Source organism: Grammomys surdaster, unplaced genomic scaffold, assembly GCF_004785775.1.
Source record: "Grammomys surdaster isolate TR1022 unplaced genomic scaffold, NIH_TR_1.0 131, whole genome shotgun sequence".
Lineage (NCBI taxonomy): Eukaryota > Metazoa > Chordata > Mammalia > Rodentia > Muridae > Grammomys > Grammomys surdaster.
Genome location: NW_021604589.1, coordinates 1,149,649 through 1,175,911, shown reverse-complemented (window position 1 = coordinate 1,175,911; position 26,263 = coordinate 1,149,649). Strand labels below are relative to the sequence as shown.

General features: G+C 41.3%; 1 protein-coding gene across 1 annotated transcript in view; it reads left to right on the top strand.

Moving 5' to 3' along the window:
• Reps2 (RALBP1 associated Eps domain containing 2) overlaps positions 1-26,263 on the top strand; it is a 48,560-nt gene that overhangs the window by 6,433 nt on the left and 15,864 nt on the right. Inside the window, exons 2-3 of the mRNA XM_028762145.1 lie at positions 21,891-21,974; positions 24,342-24,487. Of these exons, the coding sequence (XP_028617978.1) occupies positions 21,927-21,974; positions 24,342-24,487 (194 nt within the window). The 5' untranslated portion in view covers positions 21,891-21,926. The remainder of the gene's footprint in view (positions 1-21,890; positions 21,975-24,341; positions 24,488-26,263) is intronic.

Sequence of the window (26,263 nt, the reverse complement as noted above, 5' to 3'; positions counted from 1 at the left end):
TGTTCCCTTTTACTTTCTTTGTATCTGTAGTTACTCCATGTTATATATTCACATCCAAAAGTTTGAAATTAAGATTCACAAATAAGAGGGAATATACAGTGTTTGACCCTTGATCTGGGTTATCTTGTTAAGTACAATGTTTTATAGACTCTCAAAGCAGTATGGGCTATTGCTGTTATTCTTGGTTGCCTCCCAGAGATTGAAGGTAAAATTCTATTGCTGAAGATGCTATTTGCTTTGAATATAGAACTTAGAGGGATTGAGCTGGGTCTGACCTAGAAGCCTCCTTCTGAAGACTAACTTTCATAGTAATAGAAACTGCCAAAGAAGAGAGGGGATCAGTAATGCCTATGGACCACAACAAAGACTAGAAAGACAACATGTAGTAGTGGCATTATTTCCTGGGCATAACCAACAGCCATCTGTTTGGATGTAATGCCTTCTCAGTAGAAGGGAAATCATGCCTGATACTGTGAACACAGTCTTCTACCAGTGATTGATAAGGCCATAGAACCTAGAGATCCTATTATTGCTACTTCCCTAAACCAGTATAATTTTAACTACATTCTAAATACTTACCCCTTTACCCATAGATACGTATAATTTTTCACCCCCATTCAAAGAAACAACTCCTCCTCTTCTCCTCCTTTTCTTCTTTTTCTCTGTCTCCTCCTCTTCTTCTTCCTCATTCTCATCCTCCTTCTCTTCCTCCTCCTCTTTTCTTCAGCACAGGCCATTATGGGAAGCCACACTGGTCAAATGCAGACAACAACTGACTGTGATGTCCAATCCTAATTGATACATCTACAGTACAACTTTCCACACTAATTAAAGCTGAGGTAACAGTGAGGAAGAGGGAGAAGGAAGATTTTAAGAGCCAGAGGACCAGGATATCTGCTGCATGGTAGTATTTTTTATATATGGCAGGAAAGCTATACCCTTGAAATCTTAGTAATATGACTACATAAACAAGACCTGAAAAATGATAGCACCAGTAGACATGCCAACATGCCATCATGGGTGGGGGAAATCTCACATGGCCCTATCCCTAGATAAAATGCTATAGTAATCGCTGCAGAGAGAGGGGGGGGAGGGGGGTACAGAGAAACAGAGAAACAGAGGAAAACAGAGAAACAGAGAGAGAAACATAGAAACAGAAATAGTCATTGGTTGAATTGATTGATTGATTCAATCTCCTCCAGGGACAAATCTTCTAATAGACTATCCAGCCCCAAGTGTTTTGCTGTAGACACAGGTACACATGAGCAACACTAAAGGGGCTCAGCAGATTGTATTTATAAGTCTCTCTCTCTCTCTCTCTCTCTCTCTCTCTCTCTCTCTCTCTCTCTCTCTCTCTCTCTCTCTGTATGTGTGTTTGTGTGTGTGCATGTGTAATAATAAGAGGTCCTGGGTTTGAAAATTAGTGGGCATGGGAGGAGTTAGAGGAAAGGAAGAGAGAATGTTACATATGAAACGGAAAATTTTTAAAAGTAGAATCTTTTATTTATGAGAAACTTAAATTATTCTGAAGTGAATTTACAAAATTTGTCACCTAACATGCCACTTTTCATTTTCTTCCCAAGTGTGACTGTTTTCTGCCGAAATGTAGGCCAACAGTATGTTAATGAGAATTTTGGTGATCAGGGGAAGAAGATGTAAACCAAGGATTTATCTTTATCTAGGATGATGCTGAATAACTCTTTTAAATGGGCTACTGTGTAACTCCCTGACCTTGGAGGAACTGTGTAAATTATGCCCTTGGATCTATTTCTTCTGCAAAATGAGATGACTCAATGGAGTGGGTCCTAGTATGGAGGCCTCTGAGTCTGCACAGAGCAGGTGAGAGCAGGGAAAACCAGTTTAAGCCATCCTTTCCCTCAACTATGCTTGATGGCTTCTCATCAACATACTTAACGCAACACAGACTCAGAGGCTTCCATACTAGGACCCACTCCATTGAATCATCTCATGTCACAGCCCTGGACATGCTTTAAGAGGAACAGATCTGTGTTCTGCTAAGCATTTGATGGTATAGCATGTAGGAATTGGTAGAAGCTTAAAGTAGCTGTTGTGGTGGGGAAAATGCAGTTTTAAGAAAAATACCTTTTGTAGTCAAGGATTGAAGAGAACAGGGGGAAAAGCCTTTTCTGGCTTATACTCTAGATAAGATGTCTAGAATTTTTAAATGTCATTCGGAACTCTGCCAGAATAAAATGACTGTTGGAAGCGACTTTAATAGAGCATGCTCCCAGAAATGGAGAAATTGTGTTGCAGTAGTTCTAGCAGTTCTCAGGTTCAAATAAACAGTTTATAAAAACAGGTTACCTAGCTGTAATCCACTTCTTCAGATAGCCAAACACTTAGCACCTTAAATGCTAGTTTTTCTATGGTCAGAATTGCAGACTGTAGGTTATCCTTCCTTGCCATTTAAAGTACATCAACTCCTTCTTATCTATCATTTATTGGGCTGCTACTATCACTGAAGAGTCCATCACCAATCTAGTTTTTGGTTCCTTTGGAGTGACTTTGCCTTTTCTCTGGGAGAGCTTTTAAAACCGTAGTCTCAATGTTCTGTTTCAACGTCACTGTGATATGGCTAGTCATAGATTTAAATTTATGCCAAGTGACAGTGTACATTTTCCATCCGGAAAATCATGTGTTTAATTTTAGAGCACTCTGAGCCATATCTCCATGGGCTTTGCTTTTCTGTTTATTTCTTCCTGAATGCCACTTGTCTGTATCTTTCAACACATCTATTATTTCTAGTAATGGGCTGATCCCAGATGAAATGATTATTTTCTGACTTAGTACTGCATAACTGTGTATAGTCTAAAATTTCAAAAAGATTTCTTTTTATTTTTAAATAATGTGTAGGAGTGTCTGTGTGGGGCTATATACAAGTGAGTTCCGTAGCCTTTAGAGACCAGAAGAGGGCATCAGATCCCCAGGGGCTGGAGGTGTGGAACCTACAAGCCACCTGATAGCAATCTATGCTTTTATTTTTATTTTTTCTTTCACAAGTTACCTACTTTTATCTGGGAGAGTTGTAATCAGAACTGTGCATTTTAAATTTGTTCTGTTTTAACTTTTATCATGGGTGAGATGAGCTTTGTTTTTTGATAATCATCTTTGTGTTAATATTAGGTTTTATCTGCTTTTGATTATGTCTTACAGGTTTATTTTCAGTTTTGAGTTTAAATTTCCTTTAACTAATTAATTGTTTTACATCCCAATTGCTGTTCCCCTTCCCGGTCACCCCCTCCCACAATCCTTCTCCCCTTCCCCCCTCCTTCTTCTCTGAGAGAGTGGGGCCCCCTGGGTATCCCCCAACCCTGCTGTATCAAGTCTCTGCAGGGTTAGGTGCAGCCTCTCTCACTGAGGCCAGACAAGGCAGCCCTGTTCTGGAACAGATTATACAGACAGGCAACAGCTTTAGGGACAGCCCCTGTTCCAGTGGTTGGGGGACCACATGAAGACTGAGCTGCATGCCTGCTACATATGTGCCAGAGGCCTAAGTCCAACTGTGTATGCTCTTTGTTTGATGGTTCAGACTCTGAGAGCCCCAAGGGTCCAGGTTAGTCGTTGCTGTTGGTCTTCTTGTGGAGTTCCTAACTCCTTGAGGGCCTTCAGTCCTTCATTCTATTCTTCCATAAAAGTACCTGACCTCCGTCCAATGTTCTTAGTTCCTTGAGGGCTTTCTTTCTGGCACTTCAAGATTATCACAAACCCGTACCTGTGGCCTTCAATGTGCAGCCAGTTCTTAGACTTGAGGTATAACACCTTTTTATCTGGTGCAAATAGGCATGGCCCCAGTTGAGGAAAATATTAATCCAGAATTCCTTCTGTCAAAAGGAAATGCAGGGACAAAGAGTGAAGCAGAGACTGAAGGAAAGGCCATCCAGAGACTGTTCCACCTAGGGATTTATCCCATATGCAGACACGAAACCCAGAGACTATTGCTGATGCCAAGAAGCGCTTGTGAACATCAGCCTGGTATAGCTGTCCCCTGAGTGGCTATGCCAGAGCTAAACAATACACATGTGGATATATGCAATCAAACATTGGACTAAGTGCATGGACCCCAATGGGGAAGTTAGGGCAAGGACGGTAGGAGCTGAAGGGGTTTGCAACCTCATAGGAAGAACAACCGTGTCAACCAACCAGATCCCTCAAAGCTCCCAGGGACTAAACTACCAATCAAAGAGTACACAGGGGGTACCCATGGCTCCAACTGCATGTGTAGCAGAGGATTGCCTTATCTGGCATCACTGGGAAGGGAGCCCCTTGGTCCTGTGGGGGCTTGATGACCCATGATAGGGGAACGACAGGCTGCTGAGGTAGAAGTAGGTGGGTGGGGGAACACCTTCATAGAGGCAGGGGGCTTTTGAAGGGGAAACTGGAAAGGGGGATAAAATTTGAAATGTAAATAAATAAAATAACCAATAAAAAAAGAAAAAAGAAAAAAAAGAGTTCTCAAAGATGGTCTCAGATGGTAGCTTATCCCAATATCATGCTGTGATATTATACAAATGGTCTTTCATTTATGACAAGATTATATCTACATAAACTCATTGTAAGTTGAAAATAGTATAAATTGAAACTATATTTAATACTTCTGACCTTTTTAGCATTATAACTTAGCCTAACTTATCTTGTATATGTTCAGAATGCCTATATTAGGATACAGGGGCCCCAACATATTTAGCACAAACCTGTTATGTGATAAAGTAGAGTATCTCATGTAATTTAGATTATTGTACTGAGAGGGAAAAGCATAATGGTTGCTGGAATGTTTTTGATCACTTATAAACTTGACAAATCCTGATTTAAACCATTGTTAACTCAGGGACTGTATATTTGCTTACCATTTGTATTCCTAAGCACTTTCTCAGACTCTATCCCAGTGGTTTTGTAGTACTATAGGTAGTAAAGAACCACTGTAGCCTCTGGCCTCAAGGGATGAACTTGGTACCATTTCCCTGCCATACATGGAGTGTTTTTACTTTATTATTATTGTGTGTATGGTGTGTGTGTGTGTGTGTGTGTGTGTGTGTGTGTGTGTGAATGTGGGTGCACATAAGCCATGGTGTGTGTGTCTGGGGGAGGGGGATTGGCTCTGCTCTTCCACCATAGGTTTCTGTAAATGAACTCAGGTCATCAGACTTGTGTAGCAAGCACTTCTACCCACAGAACCATCATCTTGTCCATTCAAGGCATTTTAATCCATGTCATTGTGCTGTACACAAATGTGCAGTTACCTATCCATGTCAGAAACCTTGGCTTACCAAGCTGTGACTTGACTAATAGGAGCTGTTTGCTTGCTCTTTCCTGAGTATGTCCTAAGTCTACTTAATGTGCATACCTTCATGTTCAGGCTTTTGTCTGTCATTTCACTGTAATTTTACCACAAAGGAAGTTGGGGTTTAGCAATTGGAAGTGAGTCACTTACAGCCTCATAGCTAGTAGGTAGCAGAGACTTCTCCTGTAAACAAAGAGAGCTTGAAAAAGTCCTGCAGAAAGTGTTAGAAATTTTATGATAAATGTTTAGATGGAGAAAAAATTACTTGCTTTATGTCACCAATCAACTAGAGGTCTGTTAATCAAAAGGTAAAAAGAATTTCCAGTACCTGCCGCTACCGGTCATTTTCCAAATGTGAAGTTTTTTTTTTTTTTTACTTTCATCTAAAATGGTCACAGTGCCTTCATTAGTGATGTCCCCTCCAAAGCCTCTAATGCTGGTCTGTGGTCTGTATTTATTACAGCAAAAGGTCACATGTAACCTTTATTGTGCTTTCCAAAGGGAACAAAAAAATTAAACTTTTATATGATAAAGAAGTGTTTCTGTGCCTTTAATCCCAGCACTTGGGAGCAGAGGCAGGTGTATTTCTGAGTTCGAGGCCAGCCTGGTCTACAGAGTGAGTTCCAGGACAGCCAGGGCTACACAGAGAAACCTTGTCTCAAAAAAAAAAAACCCAAAAGAAGAAGAAGAAGTGTTTCTGTGCACTATAGAATTGATTTGAGAAGTCTACAAACCATAGAGAACATGTGAACTTCCTTAGTGCGTTACAAATGCTAACTCATTTGATCCTTCTAATGGGCATGGTTATGGGCTCGATTGCTAGCCTTATTTTGAAGATAAGTAAACTAAGGCTCAGAGAACTCAGGAAGTTGTGAAGGTTATCCAGAGCAGGACTGTCACAAAGCTGCTGTGATTCTAAGTCTGCTGCCTACCCCAAGTACCAGCTCCCACTGTGATGCTATACTGTATGCATTAGTTATTTTTCTATCCCTGTGATAAAATACTCTGACCAGAAGCACCTTGGGGAAGAAAGGGTTTATTTTAGCTTATGATTCCAGAGGGTTAGGGTCCATAATAGTGGGCGAAGGCATGGAACAGACAGGCATAGTGGCAAAAGCAGGAAACTGTCTGATCATATTTTTTAGCCATGCAGAAGAAGCAGAGAGAGACGGGGAGAGGGAGGGAGGGAAGGATGGAGAGAGAAAGAGACTAGGAAAGGGAGCAAGGCTGTAAACCTTCAAAGCTCACTCCCATGACATACTTCCTCCAGCAAGGCTCAACCTTCTAAAGTTTCCATAACCTTCCCAAATGCCCTCCAACTGGGGACTAAGTGTTCAAATCCATGAGCCCGTCTGGGGCATTCCTCATGCAAGCCACCACTCTTGAATCCATGTCTCAGAGTTGTTTTTTTTTTTTTTTTTATGTTTTAGCAACCAACAAGGCACATCAGGAATATATTTTATTTAAAAAATTTCAATTGAAGCACCTCTACCCCACTACTAGTGACTTTTTAAATTCCTTCCCATTATGCTCCTGATATTGTTGTATTGCATAAAGCTTACTTTTCTGGCATGTTTTTTTCTTGTCACTCCCATCTGTTTGTGTAGTAAGTTCATCAGGTTTTAATAGAATGGACTGACTATACAGCCATGCTTTGCTAAGAATTATGGGAGCATGAAGCTAGGCGTAATAGCCCTATCTTGTAGCTCCTCCACAGTTCATTGTTCTCAGAAGGTAGCCAGGTCCAAACGTCTATTGTGTAGTTTCTCATGGTACCTTTATGTAACTGTTCTGTTCTATGTGTCTTGTTTAGACCCATTTCCTCATGCTTCACTGATAAGGACTATAGACAGTAGGTACCACTATTTTCCTTTTGAGTAACAGGATAGCTCACATTTCCCCAGGAGGGTGAGTTACAGTTGATATCTAGGCTCCTGAAGTCCTTGTTTCTCTTCTCTTCATTTTCCTTCTTCATCACCAGATAGTAATAGAAAACAGGAAGCAGTCCTAGATGTACTCTGGCTTTAATGGGTCATGACAGTGGAAGACAATAGGGATTGAGCTCAGAGATGCAGCCAGAGAAAGTAAGTAAGAAAATGGGCTTGGGCTTTGAATCTGTGTCTTACTAGCTTTGAGACTCTGGGCAAGGCACTTAGTGTCTTCCTGCCTCGATTTCATCATCTTAAAAATGGACATAATAGGAATGTCTATTTTTATAACTAAAAGAGTAAAAGTCTATACGTCACTTAGTGTCTGACACATGACCAGCCATACACAGTCAATATGAGCTGTTGTAATTATTATCACTCTATGCCAAATGGATCAAAAGGGATGAGATCTGGTTGGAAAATACAGGAAACTCAGGATAACCAGAGTAGCCACAAGCCCGGAATGAATGCTAGTGTAGAGCACGTGAACACTTGTAAAAGAATTAGTTTCTTTTTTGTGGTAATTGGGAGGATCAAACCCAGGGCTTCACACATGCTAGACCCCTGAGCCTCTTCAGCAGCTCTTTGGTTTTGTTTTGCTTTTGCTATTTATGAGGCAGAGTCTTGTTATGTAGTCCAAGCAGACCTCCAGTTTGCGATCTTCCTCTCTCAGCCTCTCTGGTGCTGGGATTACAGGTGCTAGCAGCACATCTACATTCAAATCACTTTCTTATTCATGTCTGTGACCTTCTATGAGCTTTTCTTCTGCCTGTATCATTCTCAGGTCCGAGTCATCACCAGTTTCTACTCATAATAGAAATGGGAAGGAGGAGAATCTGTTGGCAAGAAGCCCGTGTGGGCCATCTTTCTTCAAGCTTCTCTCATGGAGAACACAAGTCCAAAGAGACTTCTAACATAAGTGAAACTAAGGCAAAGGAGATGAATAAGTGTGAAGTAGGGGGCCTGTCTGTTCTTTAGTGTTTGATCCTACAGTCTCCCAACTCAGCGAGCATCATCTCTGTGTGTATGATTTCTAGATTTCTTTTTTTCCCTTGAAAATTTTTTTCTGACCAAGATGTACCATCTTTCAGACTTTACCAGAAAGACTCTTGAAAACTACCTTTATTCAACTGGCAGCTTCAAAGGCTTGCTGTCCTGAAAAGGAGCTAAACCAGAGAAAACAGGATAAAACAGGTGTTCTTCTCAACTCCTACCAAAGTACCTCACTCTGCTGACAAACTAGTGACATGTTGCTACCTCCTGTTTGTGGAGGATTCTGGGGAAGCCTCAGTTTTTGGCCTTCAGTGCTGTTAGCCTTGGATTATTCCAGTGTTCCTACCATGCTGATCACAGGCAGAGTGTGGAAGAAGTATGCATTATCAGTACTGGTACCAACTTACTGTGTGCTGGAGCTTCACTTGCCTCCGACTCCTTCCTGGGGGTTCTATACAGCAGGCAACATGAGCGTCCACCCCTTGGGATCACATTATCTGTTTTAGTTTAGGGCACTGTTTTTAACCCAATCCCTGTACATCTGCTAAAATGGGGTACTTTGCAGTTACTTGCTGTGAAACTTTTCTTTTGTATACATTTAGCTTATGCCACTAGGTGGCACTTTAGGGACATTGCAGGAAATTGGCTCTTAATGGATTTATGTTTTAAAGTTTTTATTGACATATGATATAGAAATATTGAAAGACCTACATTGAGTGTACAACTCAATCAATTTTGAAAAGGTAAATACACACATATAATATACACACAAATCAAGAAGTGGAATGTGATCAACACTTCAGAATTATCCTCCACCCCATGGTGTTTTGCTATACTTATCTCCTGTTTTTACGATTCCTGTTGTTGTGACTTCTAACAGCATAGATTAACTCTATGTTTTATACTTTGTATAAGGTGAGTTGTGTACTGTGTATTTTTTTTCTGACTGCTATTGCTAAAGTGATGTTTGAAATACCATATGTGATCATTGCTATATAGTATTCTACTATATATGCAAATATTGTAGCTTGCTCTTGTTGATGGATATTGGGTAGTTTTCAGATTTTGACAGTGATGAGTAGCGCTACTCTGCACCATCGTGTTTAAGCTTTGAGTGGATATAGTTTTATGTCTTTTGAGTATAAAGTATAGAATGTTCTGGATCATAAGCTAGGTATATCTTCAGTTTTCATAATACTATAAACAAGTTTACAAGGTGTTAGTACAGGCACACTTCATTAGTGGCCCTCCATTTCTGCTTGTTCATTCTCTTTTTTTCCAGATTTATTTATTTTTGACTTTTTGAGACAGGGTCTCAGTGTGTAGCTCTGGTTGGCCAGGAACTTGCTATGTAGATCAGGATGGCTTTGAACTCACAAAGATCCACCTGCATCTGTCTCCTCCGTGCTAGGATTAAAGGCTTCACCATGCCCGGCCAGATTTATTTATTTTATGTATATTGATGTTTCTTGCATGTATGTCTGTGCACCACATGTATGCCTGGTACCTGTGGAGGTCAGAAGAGGATGCTGAGTCCCCTGGAACTAGAGTTATAGATGGTTGTTAGCTGCCCATGTAGGTGCTAGGAATCTAACTCAGGTCCTCTGCAAGAGAAACAAGTATTCCTAATTCTGAGCTATCTCTTCAGCCCCCTCACTTGCACAGTCTCATAGGTGCTAACTTATTTTATGGCTGCATCCTAATTCTTAGATAGGTTTTTTTCCCTTCTTTTTCTTTTCTTTTCCTTTTTTTGTAGTTCCTTGTTGATAAGCTATTTTTAACTGATATTTTAAAGCTGTATTTTTCTCATAAAGTTCATCCAAACAGGGCTTTGTCAACCCAACTTTGGACATTTGTAATAGCTTGACTGTGAACTAAAAGTAGTTAGAGAAGATACTATTCTACTACTCCATCACTCAGACACAGCAATGGGGAGAAGCAAAGAAGCATTCTCAAGACTTCTTCATGAGATGCCTTTGAATTGGGGGCCTGTTTGGGCAGGAAAGAGAATTGTATAAGGCATCTTTATTCAACTTCCTCATGGGAAACTCAACTCTCAGAGAGGCCTGCCGTAGACAACTGTGTCTCTGGGGACCATGCTGTGTATTCTACTGTAGATATGTGATAGAGTGAATGGTGTGTGGATTCAGCTCAGACTTCTGTCCTGTGAATAGAAATTGTAAACAGAAGAAGCCAAACCTCAGTGATGGTTAAAAAATTGATTTTATTTCACCCCCCCCCAAGTAAAGCACCTTCCTTAGTTGTATGAACAAGTGTGTTTCATGGATATTATCTGTAATCTGGTGGGTTTCCACAATCCCCATGGGGTTTGACCATGTGACTGCTGAGCCCAGGCTTCAGTTTACAGTAGTTGATTTTTATCACTAAATTGTGTCTGGGAACCTTGGCAGTGTTTTCCCTCGTGTCCCCTATGTTGGATGGATGTGCTGTGAGGAAGGGGAGCTTCAGAGGTGCTCAGTGCAAACTGGCTGAGTTTAAAACAATTGTAGTTTTTGTAACTTCTCCCATCCTGTATAATAATATAATATCCAGTGGCACAGATCTAGGTTGCGGATTGTCACTTTTACTCTATAAACTGGAGCCAGCATGTTCTCACTATTGGTTTCCGTCTATTCCACAAGGGAGAAAATGTCCCTTGCATTGAATTGGCTGCTATTTACAATGACAGAAACTATGTCTAAGAAATCAATTATACCTTTAGTCCTAATTATAGCAGTTTCTGCCTTTATTGAACAGCCATTATGTAATCGTGCTTAGCATTCTGGACAGATATTCTTCTTAATCTCCATAGTGCTGTGAATTAGATAGATTGTCCTCATTTTGCTGATGAAAAGAATTACAGCTTAGAGAGGTCAAGTATGCACCTCGTAAGGCCACAAACTGGATTTGTCTGCATAGTGTGTACCAAGTACCTGCTGTGTTCTACAATCCCAGTTGCCTTTTTTTTGATCAGTGTTGAGTTTGTTGCTCTCTCATTCCACTTGTTGATTATAACATCCCTTGTTTGATGCCACATAGGTTATGCACTGGGTAAATGATAACGAAGCAAGGCACACATTGTGCTCTCAAGGGGCTTACAATTCACTTCTGTTTCTCTTTTTTGCATGTGATTGGGTTGTGGATTGTAGTAAACAGTCTTGCAGAAAAATAGAATTCATAGGAAGCTCTGGACACAAGTTGTTAGAACAATGGGGTTTGCTGTAGCTAGGGTACTGCTGGCTGTTGATTCTGCATTTTCTGTCTAGGTTTCATTACATGGCTTTCTGGTGGGACCTTTTTGAGCACAGATGTGGCCAGGTGAAAATCAGGCAATCACTGACATTTAGGATGCTGAGATGATGCTAAAAATCCCCAGAAGGCTGCTGTAGGGCTGTCCATGTATCTCTCCAGAATCTAGCTGTTGCTTCTAGGATCTTTAGCATTAAACAAAACTTGAGTTTCTTTTTCTTTCTTTTTTCTGTTTTTTAAATAATGTTTTTTATTTTATGTGCATTGGTATTTTGCCTGCATATATGTCTGGGTAAGGGTGTCAGATGTTTGAGTTACAGACAGTTGTGAGCTGCTGTGTGGGTGCTGGGAATTGAACCTGGGTGGTCTTCTGGAAGAGCAGTCAGCGCTCTTAACCACTGAGCCATTTCTCGAGCCCTGTGTTTCTTTTTCTAACCCATGGATATGGGTATTACAAAAATTTCAAAGTCACCAGTTATTCATACCTTGGCAAAGTTCTGCAGTTAAACTTAAAAAAAGTTTAACTTCGATGTTTTTATTTCAAAATCAAATTTTAAACTAAATCTTACTGCTAATTTGCATTTATAGTTTTATGACTTACTCTCCCATTCCATATATAAATAGCTGAGCAAACAGTTCAGAAGCCTAGTCAAACCTTTCAAGAGTACCTGTGGCCTAGTCCTGACCAGCATCTCAGAGAGTTGATATTCTCATCTTTTAAATAAAAAAATTGCTGTATCAGTGCCCCAAGTTGGTCTGGGATGGCTGCATAAAAATCATACAGGGGCTTGTTAAAATCTGGTTCTAATGTTCTACCCCTAGGAGAACTCTGATGAGGAAAGTCTACAATACTGTCTTAATATTTGTAGTATATTAAACTTCCCTACATAATTCTCTTCTGCCAGCTGTATTTGGGAGCTACTGGGCTGGAAGATTTGGAATGTAACTTTGTCCAGCACAGGCTCTCTGTAGTTGAAACAAACTGGTTATGAGTCAGTTGATGGAAAACCTTTGCCTGGTAAAGGGGTCATATTATATGTAGCAAATCCCCATGTAGTAGGGGGTCCCACTATGTGGCTTTGAGTTAGGATGAGATACAAGCTGAATTACTCCTCACAGGATGGAATGGTCTGGACAAAAACCTAAATGCTGGGGAAAAAAACTCTGTTCAAGGTTTTGGAGTAGCCCAGGTGGGAAATGTGATGAGCACCTGGCTCATATCTGGAAGTAGGCCCTTTATTGATCTAGCTTACCTCAGTGGAACAAGAATTTGATTGTGTTCGATTCTGTTATTTAAAAATCTATAATTTATCCATGTCATAGATAATTTCTACTCTGTCTTAAAGCTTTGTGTGTGTGCGCACACGCGTGTGCATGTGTGTACGTATATGCCCTATGTTGCACATGTGGAGGTCAAGGAACAGCTTTAGGGAGTTGATTCTCTCTACCATTTATGCTCTGTGGATTGCACTCAGGTCATAAGGCTTTGTGGCAGATGCTTTTACCTGCTGAGCCATCTTGAAGGTCTCTATTATGGTCCCCCCCAAGAATAGAATGTGGGTGTCTTCATCAGGGTTACTATTGCTGGGATGAACCACCACGACTAAAAGCAACTTGGGGGAGGAAATAGTTTATTTTGCTTGCACTTCCATATTACTGTTTGTGGTGGTTTGAATGAGAATGACCCCCATAGGCTCATATATTTGAATGCTTGGTCCCTAGTTGGTGGAACTGTTTGGGGAAGGATTAGAAGGTATGGCCTTCTTGGAGGAGGTATATCACTGAAGGTGGGGTTTGAGGTTTCAAAAGCCCATGTCGGGTCTGGGCCCTTTCTCTCTGCAACTTGTGGATCAGGATGTAAGCTCTCAGTTACTGCTCCAGTGCCCTGCCTGCCTGTCTGCTGCCATGCTTCCTGCCATGATGGTCATAGATTCACCCTCTGAAACTGTAAACAAACATCCAATTAAATACTTTGTTTTATAAGTTGCCCTTGGTCATGGCATCTCTTCACATCACTAGAAAAATAACTAAGACACTATTCGTTATTGATAGAAGTCAGAGCAGGAACCTGGAGGCAGGAGCTGATGCAGAAGCCGCGAAGGAGTGCAGCTTTTTGGCTTGCTCCTTATAGATTTCTCAGCCTCCTTACTAATAGAAATCAAGAATACTAGCCCAAGTGTGACACCACCCACAATGGTCTGGGCCCTCCCACATCAATCACTAATTAAGAAAATGCCTTACAGGGTTACCTATAGTCCTATCTTACCAAGGAATTTTTTCAATTGGGCTTCCTTCCTCTCAGTTCACTCTATCTTGCGTCAAGTTGACATAAAAACTAGCCAGCACGTGGGCCATGATACTGAAGTCAAATGGCATGTTCTTTGTTCCAGTAGTACCCAGTCCATGTTCTGTATTCTAAAAGCATATTCTGTAGAGCATTACTTTTGCTGGATGCTAATGGAGTAACACAAAAGGAAGGAATGAAGTCAGTGAGTCTAGGAAGTGCTGTGGTCAAGCAAGGGCCAGTGGTTTCCTTTCCCTTGCAGCATTTCAGAGCATAGAATGTATAATGTGTTCTATGAAGCTTCAAGGAAGAGATGGAGGAGGCGGTGCTTTCCAAGCTGATCTTTATATATTTTCCTTTTATATGAAGGGCTGACAACTATGATTTCTAGCCAAGTTTGTCCTTCATCATTTTTTGTAATAAGGTTTCTCCGAACACAGCTGTGCCCATTCATTGTATTGTCTGTGGCAAATAGAGGCTACCCATCTCCCAAACTTAAAATATTTACTGTATGTCCCTTTATGGAAAAAGCTTGCATGTCTCTGCTCTAGACAGTTCATGGATTAATCTCTGCATAGCTGCATTAGAGAGCTACCACCATAGGGAATTATGTGGCGTTTTCTAGCATTATGCCGCGATGCACCTGCTTAATTATATTCAGTTTCTGTATGCCCATAAATTTTTCCCTCTTGCTTGGAGCTATTTTCTCTCTCAGCTATTTACCCATCATCCCAGGTCAAAGCTGGAGATCCTTATCTTTGTTTTTTTTTTGTTTTACTAAACTATATTTCATCAGTTACCAAGCATGTATTCAGTTTCTAGTCTAAATAGTTCTCATGACTGCATGTTCCCATTCTTGTCCACCTGGCTTATTTTATTGTTTATTTTTGTTTCTTAAGATAGGGTTTGATAGATAGACAGCCCAGGCAGTCTTTGACCTTGCAGTTCTCTGGCCTCAAATCACAGGTGGCTGTACTTGGTTTACATAACAATCGCCTCATCTGCTTTCTTCTTCAGCTTAGTGTGGGTTGCATCCAGTCCTTTCCACTCACTGGATCCAGAATAAGCTTTTGAAAGTGCATAGGAAATCATGTCACTCTCTACAAAAAGTCTGTTGGTACATACAATGCCCTGAGGCTAAGCTCCAAATCCTTAACATTCACATATATGGGGCTAAAGTCTGGTCAGGAAAACAGGAAGACTATGCTATTTCTTAGTAGAAGAGATGTAATTTAAGGAATTAGGAATGCACCGAAAGGATTAGCTATTTCCATGCTTCTACCTGCTGTAAGGTAGGGGAAATCATAGAAGTGGGGAATTGTATCAAATATGCTTTATAGTTAGTGGCAAAGTCATGTTCCAGCCCTGCCAGCATTCTTTTCCTCATATTCTCCCCTTACTCTACCCTAACCAGATCCCAAATTCTGGAACATTAGAGCATCTTCAAAAATGAAAACGGAACCAACTAACATATGTAGCAGTCTCTGGATGAGGAATTTGGGAGTGGGTTGGTTGATGGTTCTGACTCTCAGTCTGTCATGAAGCTATTGTCAAGAAATCAAGGAAGGAAAGTCAATTGGGGCTGAAGGATCCATTGCTAAGATGACTACTGACTGGAAACCTCACTTCCTTGCTTAGATCCCATGTTAGGACTGCTTGGGTATCCTTTATAACATGGTAAGTGGCTTCCTGCAGAACAAGGGATACAAGAGACAGAAAGATACACATAAAGGCAAAAACAAACATGGAGGGATGGTTAAGAACACTTAAAGTCCTCTCTTCTGGGAGCATATTATATAGTACCTCATGTCAGCTTCCCTATAATTAGAGCCTGAGGTGAAGAATCTTAGAAGGTGATTTATTAAGGGAGTGCTCTTCAGGAAACAAACAACAAACAGAAAGAGGAAATGGAAGCATGGTGAAGGGAAAACAGCTTAGCCTAATCTCCATAGAAGGATTTTAGTACATAAGTTACAACTTAGTTATCCTCTTTGAGGCAGGAAACTTGCCTTTATATCTATCTACAAGTGAGTTATTCATTATCTGTGGACTGCTGAGGGTGAGTTTGAGAGGCACACTTCCTCCATTAAGACAGTAGCTATAAGACTTTAGTAGCTAGCACTCAGAGCAGCTGATTGAATGGGTGTGTGCCATCTATGTAAAGGTGATCTAAGCAGGACAGCATGGAACCTTTGACAGCTATTTGCCTCCTTCCTGTAGCTCATACTTTTATCATTGGCCCTGGCATACCAGAGGCAAACAAATCTCTAAAGCTGAATAAATGAATGCACAGAAGCCTCTCTGTGGCTGTTCTGGTAAGCCAGCTGAGCAAAGGCCATATCTCATCAGCCACGGGAATACACAAAGCAACAGGCTAATTTATCACATCCAGAGCAGTATCATCTTGTTATCTGATGAGGCTATTTCATTGCAAAATTAGAGTGAAAGTATTTTCATTTATATTAGAGGAAGAGGAATATTAATATTAAAACATTGTATATATGTGGTCAGAACAAGTAGTTGGGAAGGTATAAGCCCCATTAGGGAAACAACTGCTGGCTTGGTGGCTTTCTTTGATACATTTTTGTTTTAAGACTTATTTATTTTTATTTTATGTGTATTAGTGAGCACAGGGAATCAGATCCCCCAGAACTGGAGTCATGGATGGTTATAAGCCACCAAGTGGGTATGGGACTTGAAACTGAGTCCTCTACAGGAACAAGTGCTCTTGGCCATGGAACCTTCTCACCAACTCCATTGCAGTTGTTTTGTTAAATGAACATGATGTGCCTGTCATATTTCATGCTAAGACACTATGCTTATGACCATAGATTAGTGCTCCTGTCAGCTTTGGTCAACGAAGCTACATTTCACATGGAGGGATGGTTAATACAGAGGCTTATAACTGTTCAAAGTGTTGAAAATAGGCGACTGTTGAATGTGCAGCCCTAAATGGGACACCTTTATCACCCCCTACAAGGGTTTTGAACGATCACAGAAGAGAGAGTGGAAAGACTGTAAGAGCTGGAGGAAGTAGAAGACTGTGTGAGATGCTGACTTCCGGACATGACGTGCTCATTGCTCTTCTGAATCACAGAATCTGAATCTGTAATTACCTCCACAAGATCAGTACACAGTCGGTCCCAACAATGTCTGTCAGGGAAGGAAGAGGAGCTCAGGAAGCTCCACCCCTCCCTTAGCATCTGTAGGCAATTAATAGTGCCTAGAGGAAGAAGAGATTTTCTTCAGTGTTGTAGCCACTAGTAAGGTGCCCACATTCCTGTAAACAACTCTCTCCCCTGTGTGTTTGCAAGCAACCCTAATGAAATTCATTGGGTCACCAAAAAAGGAAAAAACAAAAACAGCAAAAAGACATAAATAAGGGAGAACTCATAAGGGAGAGGAAAGGATCGGTGGGAATTCGAAGGAGACAAGAGAGTGTGACAGAGTAAATATGATCAAACTTATATGCGTATATATGAAAATGCCATAATGAAAACTGTATGTATAATTAGTATAAACTAAGAGATAATAGAATAAATATATTACCTATAAATACATATTAGTATGTATTTCAAGCTTCAGTGACCTGGCTCTTTGCATCCTGAGTGTATGTTGTTTCACAGGGAGCCATGAAGGCAGGACTGCTGTTTGTAATATCAGTTATAAGCCAAATGGATGCCTCTTTCACTGGAGTTAAAAGTTGGATTTCAGTTTATACAACCAAGACTTTTGCACAAGGCTATACTGTTGGCATAGCATAGTCTTTCCCACCTCCACGTTCTTAAATCCACAGAGGAAGAAGCCAGCTACTGAGGCTCTCCTGCCTTTCTAGATTATCATCCTTCTAAAACTGATGACTTACAGATGTGTAAAGAAATAGCAAAGGAACCTCCCCAGTTTATGCTGCCATTTAGCTGCTAAGTCTGATGTGAACCGTGAAGCTTATGTTATTTTCATGAAGGAAAGCGGAATAGCATTGTGACAAGGCAGTTTTGCATGTCTAAATCTCATCTTCAATTTCTCTTACCATAGAACTAGTTTTCTCTCCGTGTGCCACCTTCTCCAATTCCTGTGTTCCATCCTTTGTGAGATTCATTCCTTTGAATATTCAGTAGCTGAACCCATTTGAAATCAATCCTGGGGTAACAAAAGGTGGTACGGAGGCCCTGAGGTGCGTCTGGAGGACACTGATGTTGAGATTCTCTCTGTGCTTGTATTAAGCAGTTGTCTGCCTTCAGTCAGAGAACGAGAACGCCCAGGCCACTACATACAATTTCAGGAAGGTCCATTTGTAAATGCAAAAGTACCACCTCAGAGAAGCTTTACCACTGCCTGCTCAGCTCACCACCAGATTGCTGCTTACTTTTGGTGGCAATAAGTAGACAAAGACAGTCTACTGCTTTTTCTGGGCTCCTAATCCTCATTTATGTTGAAAAGGTCAGTTTGTCATCTCCCTCAGCATTTCCATGAGGAGACTTCACTCATCTCCACAGGGAGTTGGTGGAAGATACAACAACCTCTGCCTGCTTTGTAATGGGAGGGAACTGGCAAATCAAAAGGCTGTGTACCTGGACCAGTCATTCCTCTGCTGTCTGCCTGCCTCTGTGATTTGTCCCTGCATACCTGTGGTCCCTGCAGGGGCATGCATGGATAGACTTGGGGCCAGAGCACATACTTTTTAAGTCATAAATTACAAGTGGCAGTCAGGAAGGGACCTCAGATTCAAGATGGATTCTTTAGCAGAAGCCCTGTATTTGAGTGGGTGGTAAGCTCTTAGCTGCTAGAAAATGACATTTGACTCATGGATCTTGGAGAGTGATTCAGAACTCCCAGGGACAAGGGGGTGGATGCTACACTCTCCAGACTGTTGACAATGTATGGCTCCTGGAGAGCTTCACTGCTCCTTAATATGCCCCCAAACAAGCTCTCCTTATTCCTCCTTGTGGAGATTTGAGTAAGAATGGCCCCCATAGACTCATATATTGACTGCTTAGCGGGGTGGCATTAGGAGGAGTGGCCTTGTTGGAGGAAGTATGTTACCTGGAGTGGGCTTTGGGGTTTCAAATACCCAGGCCAGGCTCTCTCTCTTCCAGTTGCCTCCGATCCAGATGTAAAACTGGATCTTCAGCACCATGTCTGCCTATATGCAGCCATGCTTCCTGCCATGATAATGATGAACTGAACTCTGAAACTGTAAGCCAGACCTAATTAAATTCTTTTCTTTTATAAGAGTTGTCATGGTCACAGAGTCTCTTCAGAGCAATAAAACCCTAAGACACTGTTCCTTCTACATTTCCTGGCTGAGAGACTGGCCTCAATCTTCTGATATTTCAGGCTAAAATTCTGGTTGTCTGAGTATATATAGGTATCTTAGCTAGAGTTTCTATGGCTGCAACAAAACATCATGATCAAAGAGCAAGGTTAGGGAGGAAAGAGTTTATTGGGCTTACACGTCCACTTTGTAGTATGTCACTGAAGGAAGCCAGGACAGGAACTAAAACAGGGCAGGAACCTGGAGGTAGATGCTGGTCCAGAGGCCATGGAGGGATGCTACTTACTGGCTTATTTATCATGGCTTGCTCAGCCTGCTTTCTGTTAGAACCCAGAACAACCAGCTCAGGGATAGATCCACCCACAATGGGCTGGGCCCTTCCCTATCAATCACTAATTTTTTTTTTTAAAACCTACATCTGGATCTTATGGAGACATCTTCTCTATTGAGTTTCCTTCCTTTCAGATAACTCTGGTTTGTGTGTCAAGTAGAAATAAGACTGTCCAGTACAATAGACCTTTTTGAGTTTACTTTGGACCTACCTCTCTCCTCATCCACACATGTATCTCTTGTAGCTGACTGTATACTGCATATTATTCAGACCTCAGCTGCAATGTCACCTCCTAAGTCTTAACTGTCCTACAAGAATGAGTGCTCCTATAATCCCCACTCCTCTACCACACTACATTGAAACATGCATCTCTGATTATTTATCTACCTCTTCCACTGGACTGCCAGATGGTTGTAAGTAGAACTGATCCTTGTTTATCTTTGAATGCCAGCATAGCCAGCCAGCAGTAGCTGTTTGATAAGTAAGGCCTTGCAGGAACAACATTGAGGCCTACTAGTGCCTGAGGCTGTATTGCACCATGGTAACAAGCCTAGCTTTGGAACTTGAGACCATGGTAACAGGCCTAGCTTTGGAACTCAAAACCTGGCCTCAGACCCTGCCATTTGTATGATCTTTGGGTGAGTTTCTTGACTTCTTTAAAGTTTTAGTCATCAGCAGGCTGGGGACAATCACTACTTCTTAAGGCTATGATGATGTGATATAATAATTTATGCAGAACACTTGAGCAAGGTCTGCATGACACATACATAGAATTCAGTTTGTCCTGGAGCCTAATCATAGCACCAGCAGCAGCATGAGTAACACAGCCATGTCGAATGGAAGGAGAAGCAGTGAGAAATAGATGGAACTTGACACCAGACATGTCGAGTGCTTGTGTATAGATTTCCAAGATGTAAGGAGTTGTTCAGGATAAAACATAGGAACAAGGGCTGGAGATATTCCATAGGAGTGCTTGCCTCACATGTATGAAACCTTAGGTTCAATCTCTAGTACTGCAAATGAATAAATAAATAATTCGGCTGGTGAGGTGGCTCAGTGGGTAAAGGTGGTTGCTGAAAGCCTTACAACCTGAGCAGGATCCCTGCGACACAAGAAGTGACTCCCACAAAAGGTCCTCTTTGACCTTCGTACATGTACCGTGGCGCACACGTGCATACATACACAATAAGAATATCAATTAATTAAACGAGTGAGACTCAGGAGCAGATGGTATTACCCTGGGAAGGAATGAACAGGGGAAAAATTGGGGCAGGGGAACTGAAGGCAGAGAACCCTGAGAAAGCCTACATTTCAGGAATAAGAAGAGTCGGTGGAAAGAGGGGGTACAACTCAGAGAATGTCACCAGGGGTGCCATTTGGGAAGGAAAGTGAATGAGGAGAATACAAGAGGCAGCCAGAGTCTGCTAACCTTAGTTCCCTGGGAGCCAGTCTGTTCAGTAGTAGCACCATGGGAAAGAAGACACACTGTAGGAGGCTAGAGATGGCCATGCAAGGGGCACAGTGGCAGTTGTTTGAGCTACAATCTGAGTTTTTTGTGGTGTGAATTAGTTTTCGGGTAAATGAAGGACTGATACCAGTGAGATGTGGAAGTCACTTTGCTCCTAAGTGGCTGGTTTGTCATCATGTCAATATTTTACATCACTGGTTAATAGCAGCTGAAAGCAAAATGTTCACCTCAGCTGAAGGTATAAAGCCTTGAGGACACAGGGAGCCATTATGTAAGTCCCATTTACCCTGTGTCCTGCTTGGCTGTGTTCTATGTCGTGAAGTGCTTGGGAGTATCCCTCATCAGTCTTTGTGCACTTAATAGTCAGCCTTTCTGATTACTACAGTCATTACATATCTCCTTCCCTTTTAAAGGTAAATGGCTATTTATTAGAGTGCTTCATTTTTTTAAAAAGATTTGTGTGTGTATTTGTGCGTGCGTGCGTGCGTGCGTGCGTGCGTGCGTGCGTGTGTGTGTGTGTGTGTGTGTGTGTGTGTGTGTGTAAGAAACCAGAAGAGGACATCTAATCTCTTAAAGCTGTGTTGTGAGCTGCCTGGTCTGGGTGCTGAGAATTGAACTTCAGTTCTCTGGAAATACAACTCTTAACTACTGAGCCATCTCTCCAGCTCATACAGTGTTTCTTTATTAGGAATTTAATATTAAAAATTATGGGTCTTTTATGGTACTGATTGTTTTTCTCAGTGCTCCTTAAGTCCTTTCCTAATCCTTTGTCATCTAGTATTTTTTATATAATTTTTGTAAAGCTTTAGTTTTTTTTAAAGAAATCTGTATGTGAAAATATATGAGATACTCATGGTTCCTTTTCTTGATACTGGAAGGAGACATGGAAAGGAATAGCAAGGTCTGTGGTGGAAGATTTTCCCCAAGGATAACTGTGCATCTGTCGCTTGACCTAGACCAGTGTGACTTGGTTTTCCCGAGTGACTCTTTTCCAAAGTGTTCTTGATCATATGTTTACACAGTTGGGTTTTGCATATATATCTTCTCTTTGATCTTGTTACAGTCTGAATCAGTGTCTGAAACTGACTTACATCCTCAGATGAACAGAGCTCCTTCCCAAACTGCAGAAAGCAGTCCAACAAAGAAGGTAAGAGAGCAGCAGAAAGATGCTTCAGTGGTAGCATAAAGACCCATGGGCTTCTTATAGAAACGTGAAAGTTTCCATCAAGATGAATGTGACCGATCCACAGTTCTGAAGTGGGAATTCTTTCTGAAGATTAGGATCCTGAAGGTTCCGGGGCTGGGTCATGGATATCCCTGGTAGTTTGTACTCTCCTCAATCTTCCAACCAAGCATGGCTGAGTTGCTTTTGGCAAGATCAAACAAATGTTTTGGGAGAGCAGGAGAATTGGCTTAGTATTTTTAGAGTGCTTACTGCTCTTGTATAGCTAGGGCCTGGGTTCAGTTCCCAGCACCCATATGGTGGCATGCTATTTCTGACCTCTGTGCTCATTTTACACACATGGTGCACATACACACAACATATAAAATTAAATATAGAATGTGGAGAGAGCTGGGTGACTTTAGCAAGCCTTCATACATCTGCTAATGAAGTGGACGAGTGTAGGTGGTGTAGCTTTGCTCTTTTGGGCTCAACTTGATTTCAGTTATGCATATACTGCTCTCCTAAAGGTGCAGCCAGCAGCCTAGGACCCTTACTTGCATCAAGTTTCAAGTATACCACATTTCAAACAATGGCACAGATTACTCCTGCCTTTTAGTAACCATTTAGTAGTTACACATTTGTGGTCAGTTTTCTTTGAAAAATGCTCAGAACACATCAGGGGTGAGACACAGGGAACCCATCTGGCCTCAACTAGTTTTGGATGCTTGTGCATTAAGGCAAATTGTATCTTCTGCATGAAGTTTTAAGGAAAACCTTCTATTAACCATCTTATGTTTATACATGGTTGGGCGTGCATATGATTAAAATCAGATATATCACAGGAAAGGACATGCATAGTGAGAGAAAGGCTTATATCATTCAGTCCTGTCAATCAAATAGGAGCCTCCATATTACACCCCTCAGAAACCAACTTCCCCTTCTTCTGGACCCCATAAGAGAAAGCTCCAAACTATAGCATGCTCAAGTAGCCCACTGATTTCTGCAGTGTATCCAATCCTATCCACTAATGAGACTGACTTGTTGCCTACAGAGGCAGATTGTATGGTCTGTTTAAATCAAGCTTCTTGCTGCTTTGCCATTCATATGCTCATTTTGAAATTCTTTGAATAAGACAGCAAGAATATGGAACCATCTGTTTCATACAGTGACCTCAGGTAACAGTAAGACCCTAGTAGTACTCCATGTGGGTAGGATAGCTTCCCCTTCTTGGTACCATGATTTCTTTCTTTTCTTGTTTTGTTGTTTTGTTATTGTTTACTTGGTTTTTAAAATTACCATGCAGAGCAGTACGTTTCACTATCCCATTTCTGTATGTATTTGTGTGTGTTGGTTCTCTCCCTCTTTGTCCCCAACCTGTGTCAGGATTTTTTTTTTCTCAAATCTTGGTACCTTGCCTTTGCCTGAGCCCCTGATCTGTCACAGCCAGCACTACTCACTGTTGTGCTCCCCATTTCCTTTGTCACCCTCTTTTTGATCTTCAGTATTATCCCTTAGACCATTCTCTTAGCAAAGAGAGTGGACCTTGGGCTTGGAAGGTGACATGAGGTCCTCTAAGGAAGCAGATCGGTTGTTTCCTTGAACACACTGGCTTTTTGTTTGACTTCATGTAGGGATCAAGAGTAGAAGAATGATGAGCATATGACTAAGACCAATACAGACTTTAAAATATATTCTTCAGAAAGGCCCAGAGTGAGGCAAGAGTCAGTTTTGTCTTCAATTAGAAGAGACCTTGTGGTTAAGCAAGAGTAGTTCTTAATCTTTCTAATGTTGTGACCCTTTAATACAGTTCCTTATGTTGTGGTGACCCCCACAACCATAAAATGATCCCATTGCTACTTCATAACTGTAATTTGCTACTGTTATAAATTATAATATAAATATCTGAGGTGTTGAGTGTCTGATATGTAAGCTTCAAAGGGGTCACAACCCAGAGGCCAAGAACTGCTGTTATATGAAGTCTATGTGACTTTAAATGACAAGAAAGTATAGATTGTTTACAACATTAAAACAGGATAAGAGTAGTGTCACTAGAATCTTATTTTGGTGTCTTTCTTGGTTAACAGCAAGGGCAGTAGATTCACAGTGTATTTTAAAAAGACATACAGGTAGGCTGTTTGCTGGAGCCTACTGCCAGAAGCCCTCCAGCACTTGCTGAGCCAAGTATCAGCTGTGGTATGTAGTTTGAACAGAGCCAAGTATCAGTTTGTGGTGTGTAGTTTAAGCAGAGTAGTCTTTTGATCTTGGGCACAGAACTGTGGATAGTGGCATGAGAGATGGAGGGGTCATAAAAATCATTTTGAGCATTTTGGGTTTATTTTTAATCCACAGGATGCACCACATGCTCAGCCTCCATCAAAGCCTATTCGCAGGAAGTTCCGACCTGAAAATCAAACTACAGAGAGCCAGGAGCCTGCTGCTGCAGTTGGAGGGGCAGCTTCTGCAGCAATGGTGAAACCCCATCCAACAGTACAAAAGTAAGTGGCAAAAAGATGAGTGAATAATGTGGGGAACTTCTTACATCTGCATGCATATGTATCTTTTACAAATGTGTTTGCATTTCTACTCCTAGCCACAGGGTTTAATAGCTGTCATAGTCATCTCTGCCATGGTGATGATGGTGGCATTAAAGGCTCCCAATCTGATAGTAGACTTTATACTCCAAAAGAGTTAGCCTGACCCAAAGGAACAGGCAAGTCCTAGATGAGTGTTTGGTTTTCCATCTTTTTCTCTTTCCTTCTTAACCCTTTTTATGTTGGTCCAGATTTTCCTATGAAGCAGTCAGTATAGCAAGGGCCATTTTCTCTCATTTCATGCCTCATCTTAAGTTCCTTTAGGGCACATGACCAGCTCAGTGATCATAGACTCAATTGTCAGCAAAATTAGGGTATGAGTTTTATAATCCTTGTGTAGAGTTCCTGATATTAGTCACCTCAGTACTGAATCGTGCAGGCAGATCTTCTATAATACCTCCCTTACCATCTGGAACAGATACTGAAGGAATTATGGAGACATCATGGAGAGGACAAAGGATTGAGACACTTGTGCTTTGGACAACCCACCCTTTCTAGAAGGCTGACTTTGTGATCTATTACTTGACTTAGTCCTTCTGTAGTGACAGTAGGTGAATATTGAGGACAAAATCCCACTACTGTCACTTGACTTGAAGTGAGCCTTACTGGCCAGTATTGCTAATACTTGGGCTCCCTTGTAATATTTCTGTAGCAGCCCTTCAGATCTCAGGGGCTCTGTAGCTTTCCTTCTGCTACACTGTTGTGGAAAGAACAGCCACAGGTTCTGTGGAAGCTGGGTCCTATTTGGGTTCTTTGCTCCTTGAGAGGATGTTTCTTTTCCCAAAGGGATAGATAGTTCCCTGCAGGCATCAAGCAGTACAGGAAGTGATTTTCTGCATCATCTTTGCCTTCCTAACCAGGAGGCTAGAGTTCTGTCAGGCACAAAGATGGCTATGTTTTCCTCCTTCATTTCAGCTTCATGTTAATTCCAGTCAGTCACTGGTGGCCACATTGCCCTCTAAGGTAGATTGCAGGCATCTGGTGAACGTCACACAGAGAGCTGTTGCTTTCCTTTTTTGTTTTTTAAATCAGCTTTGTTGAAATATAATTTGCATACCATACACTTTGGTGGCTTTTAGTATATTCACAAGTCATGTGATCATCACCACAATATAATTTTGGAACCTTTTTTTTTTTTGTAATCTCCAAAAGACTCTGTGCCCAGTGGAAATTGTTCTTCAAGTTCCCTTCTCTGCCCAGCTCCTGGAAACCACTAATTTATCCTCTATCTCTACTTTGCTTACATTTTACATTGACATGGCCATGCATCATTTGGTCCTTTGTGCTTGACTTTTTACTGTTTTTATATTTTTTTGTGTGTGTATGTGTGCATATTTGAGACAGGATCTCATTCTCTGGCCCCGATTGACCTGTAATACAATTTGTAGACCAATCTGTCCATGAACTCACAAAGGTCTACCTAGTTCTGCTTCCCAAGTTCTGAGATTGAAGGTATGCACTTCCATGTTTGACTTGGCACTTAGATTTTTTTTTTTTTCGAGACAGAGTTTCTCTGTGTAGTCCTGGCTGTCCTGGAACTCATTCTGTAGACCAGGCTGCCTCGAACTCAGAAATCCACCTGCCTCTGCCTCCCAAGTGCTGGGATTAAAAGCATGCACTACCACTGCCCGGCTGGCACTTAGATTTTTATTGTCATATTTAAGAACCTGTTGCCTAGTT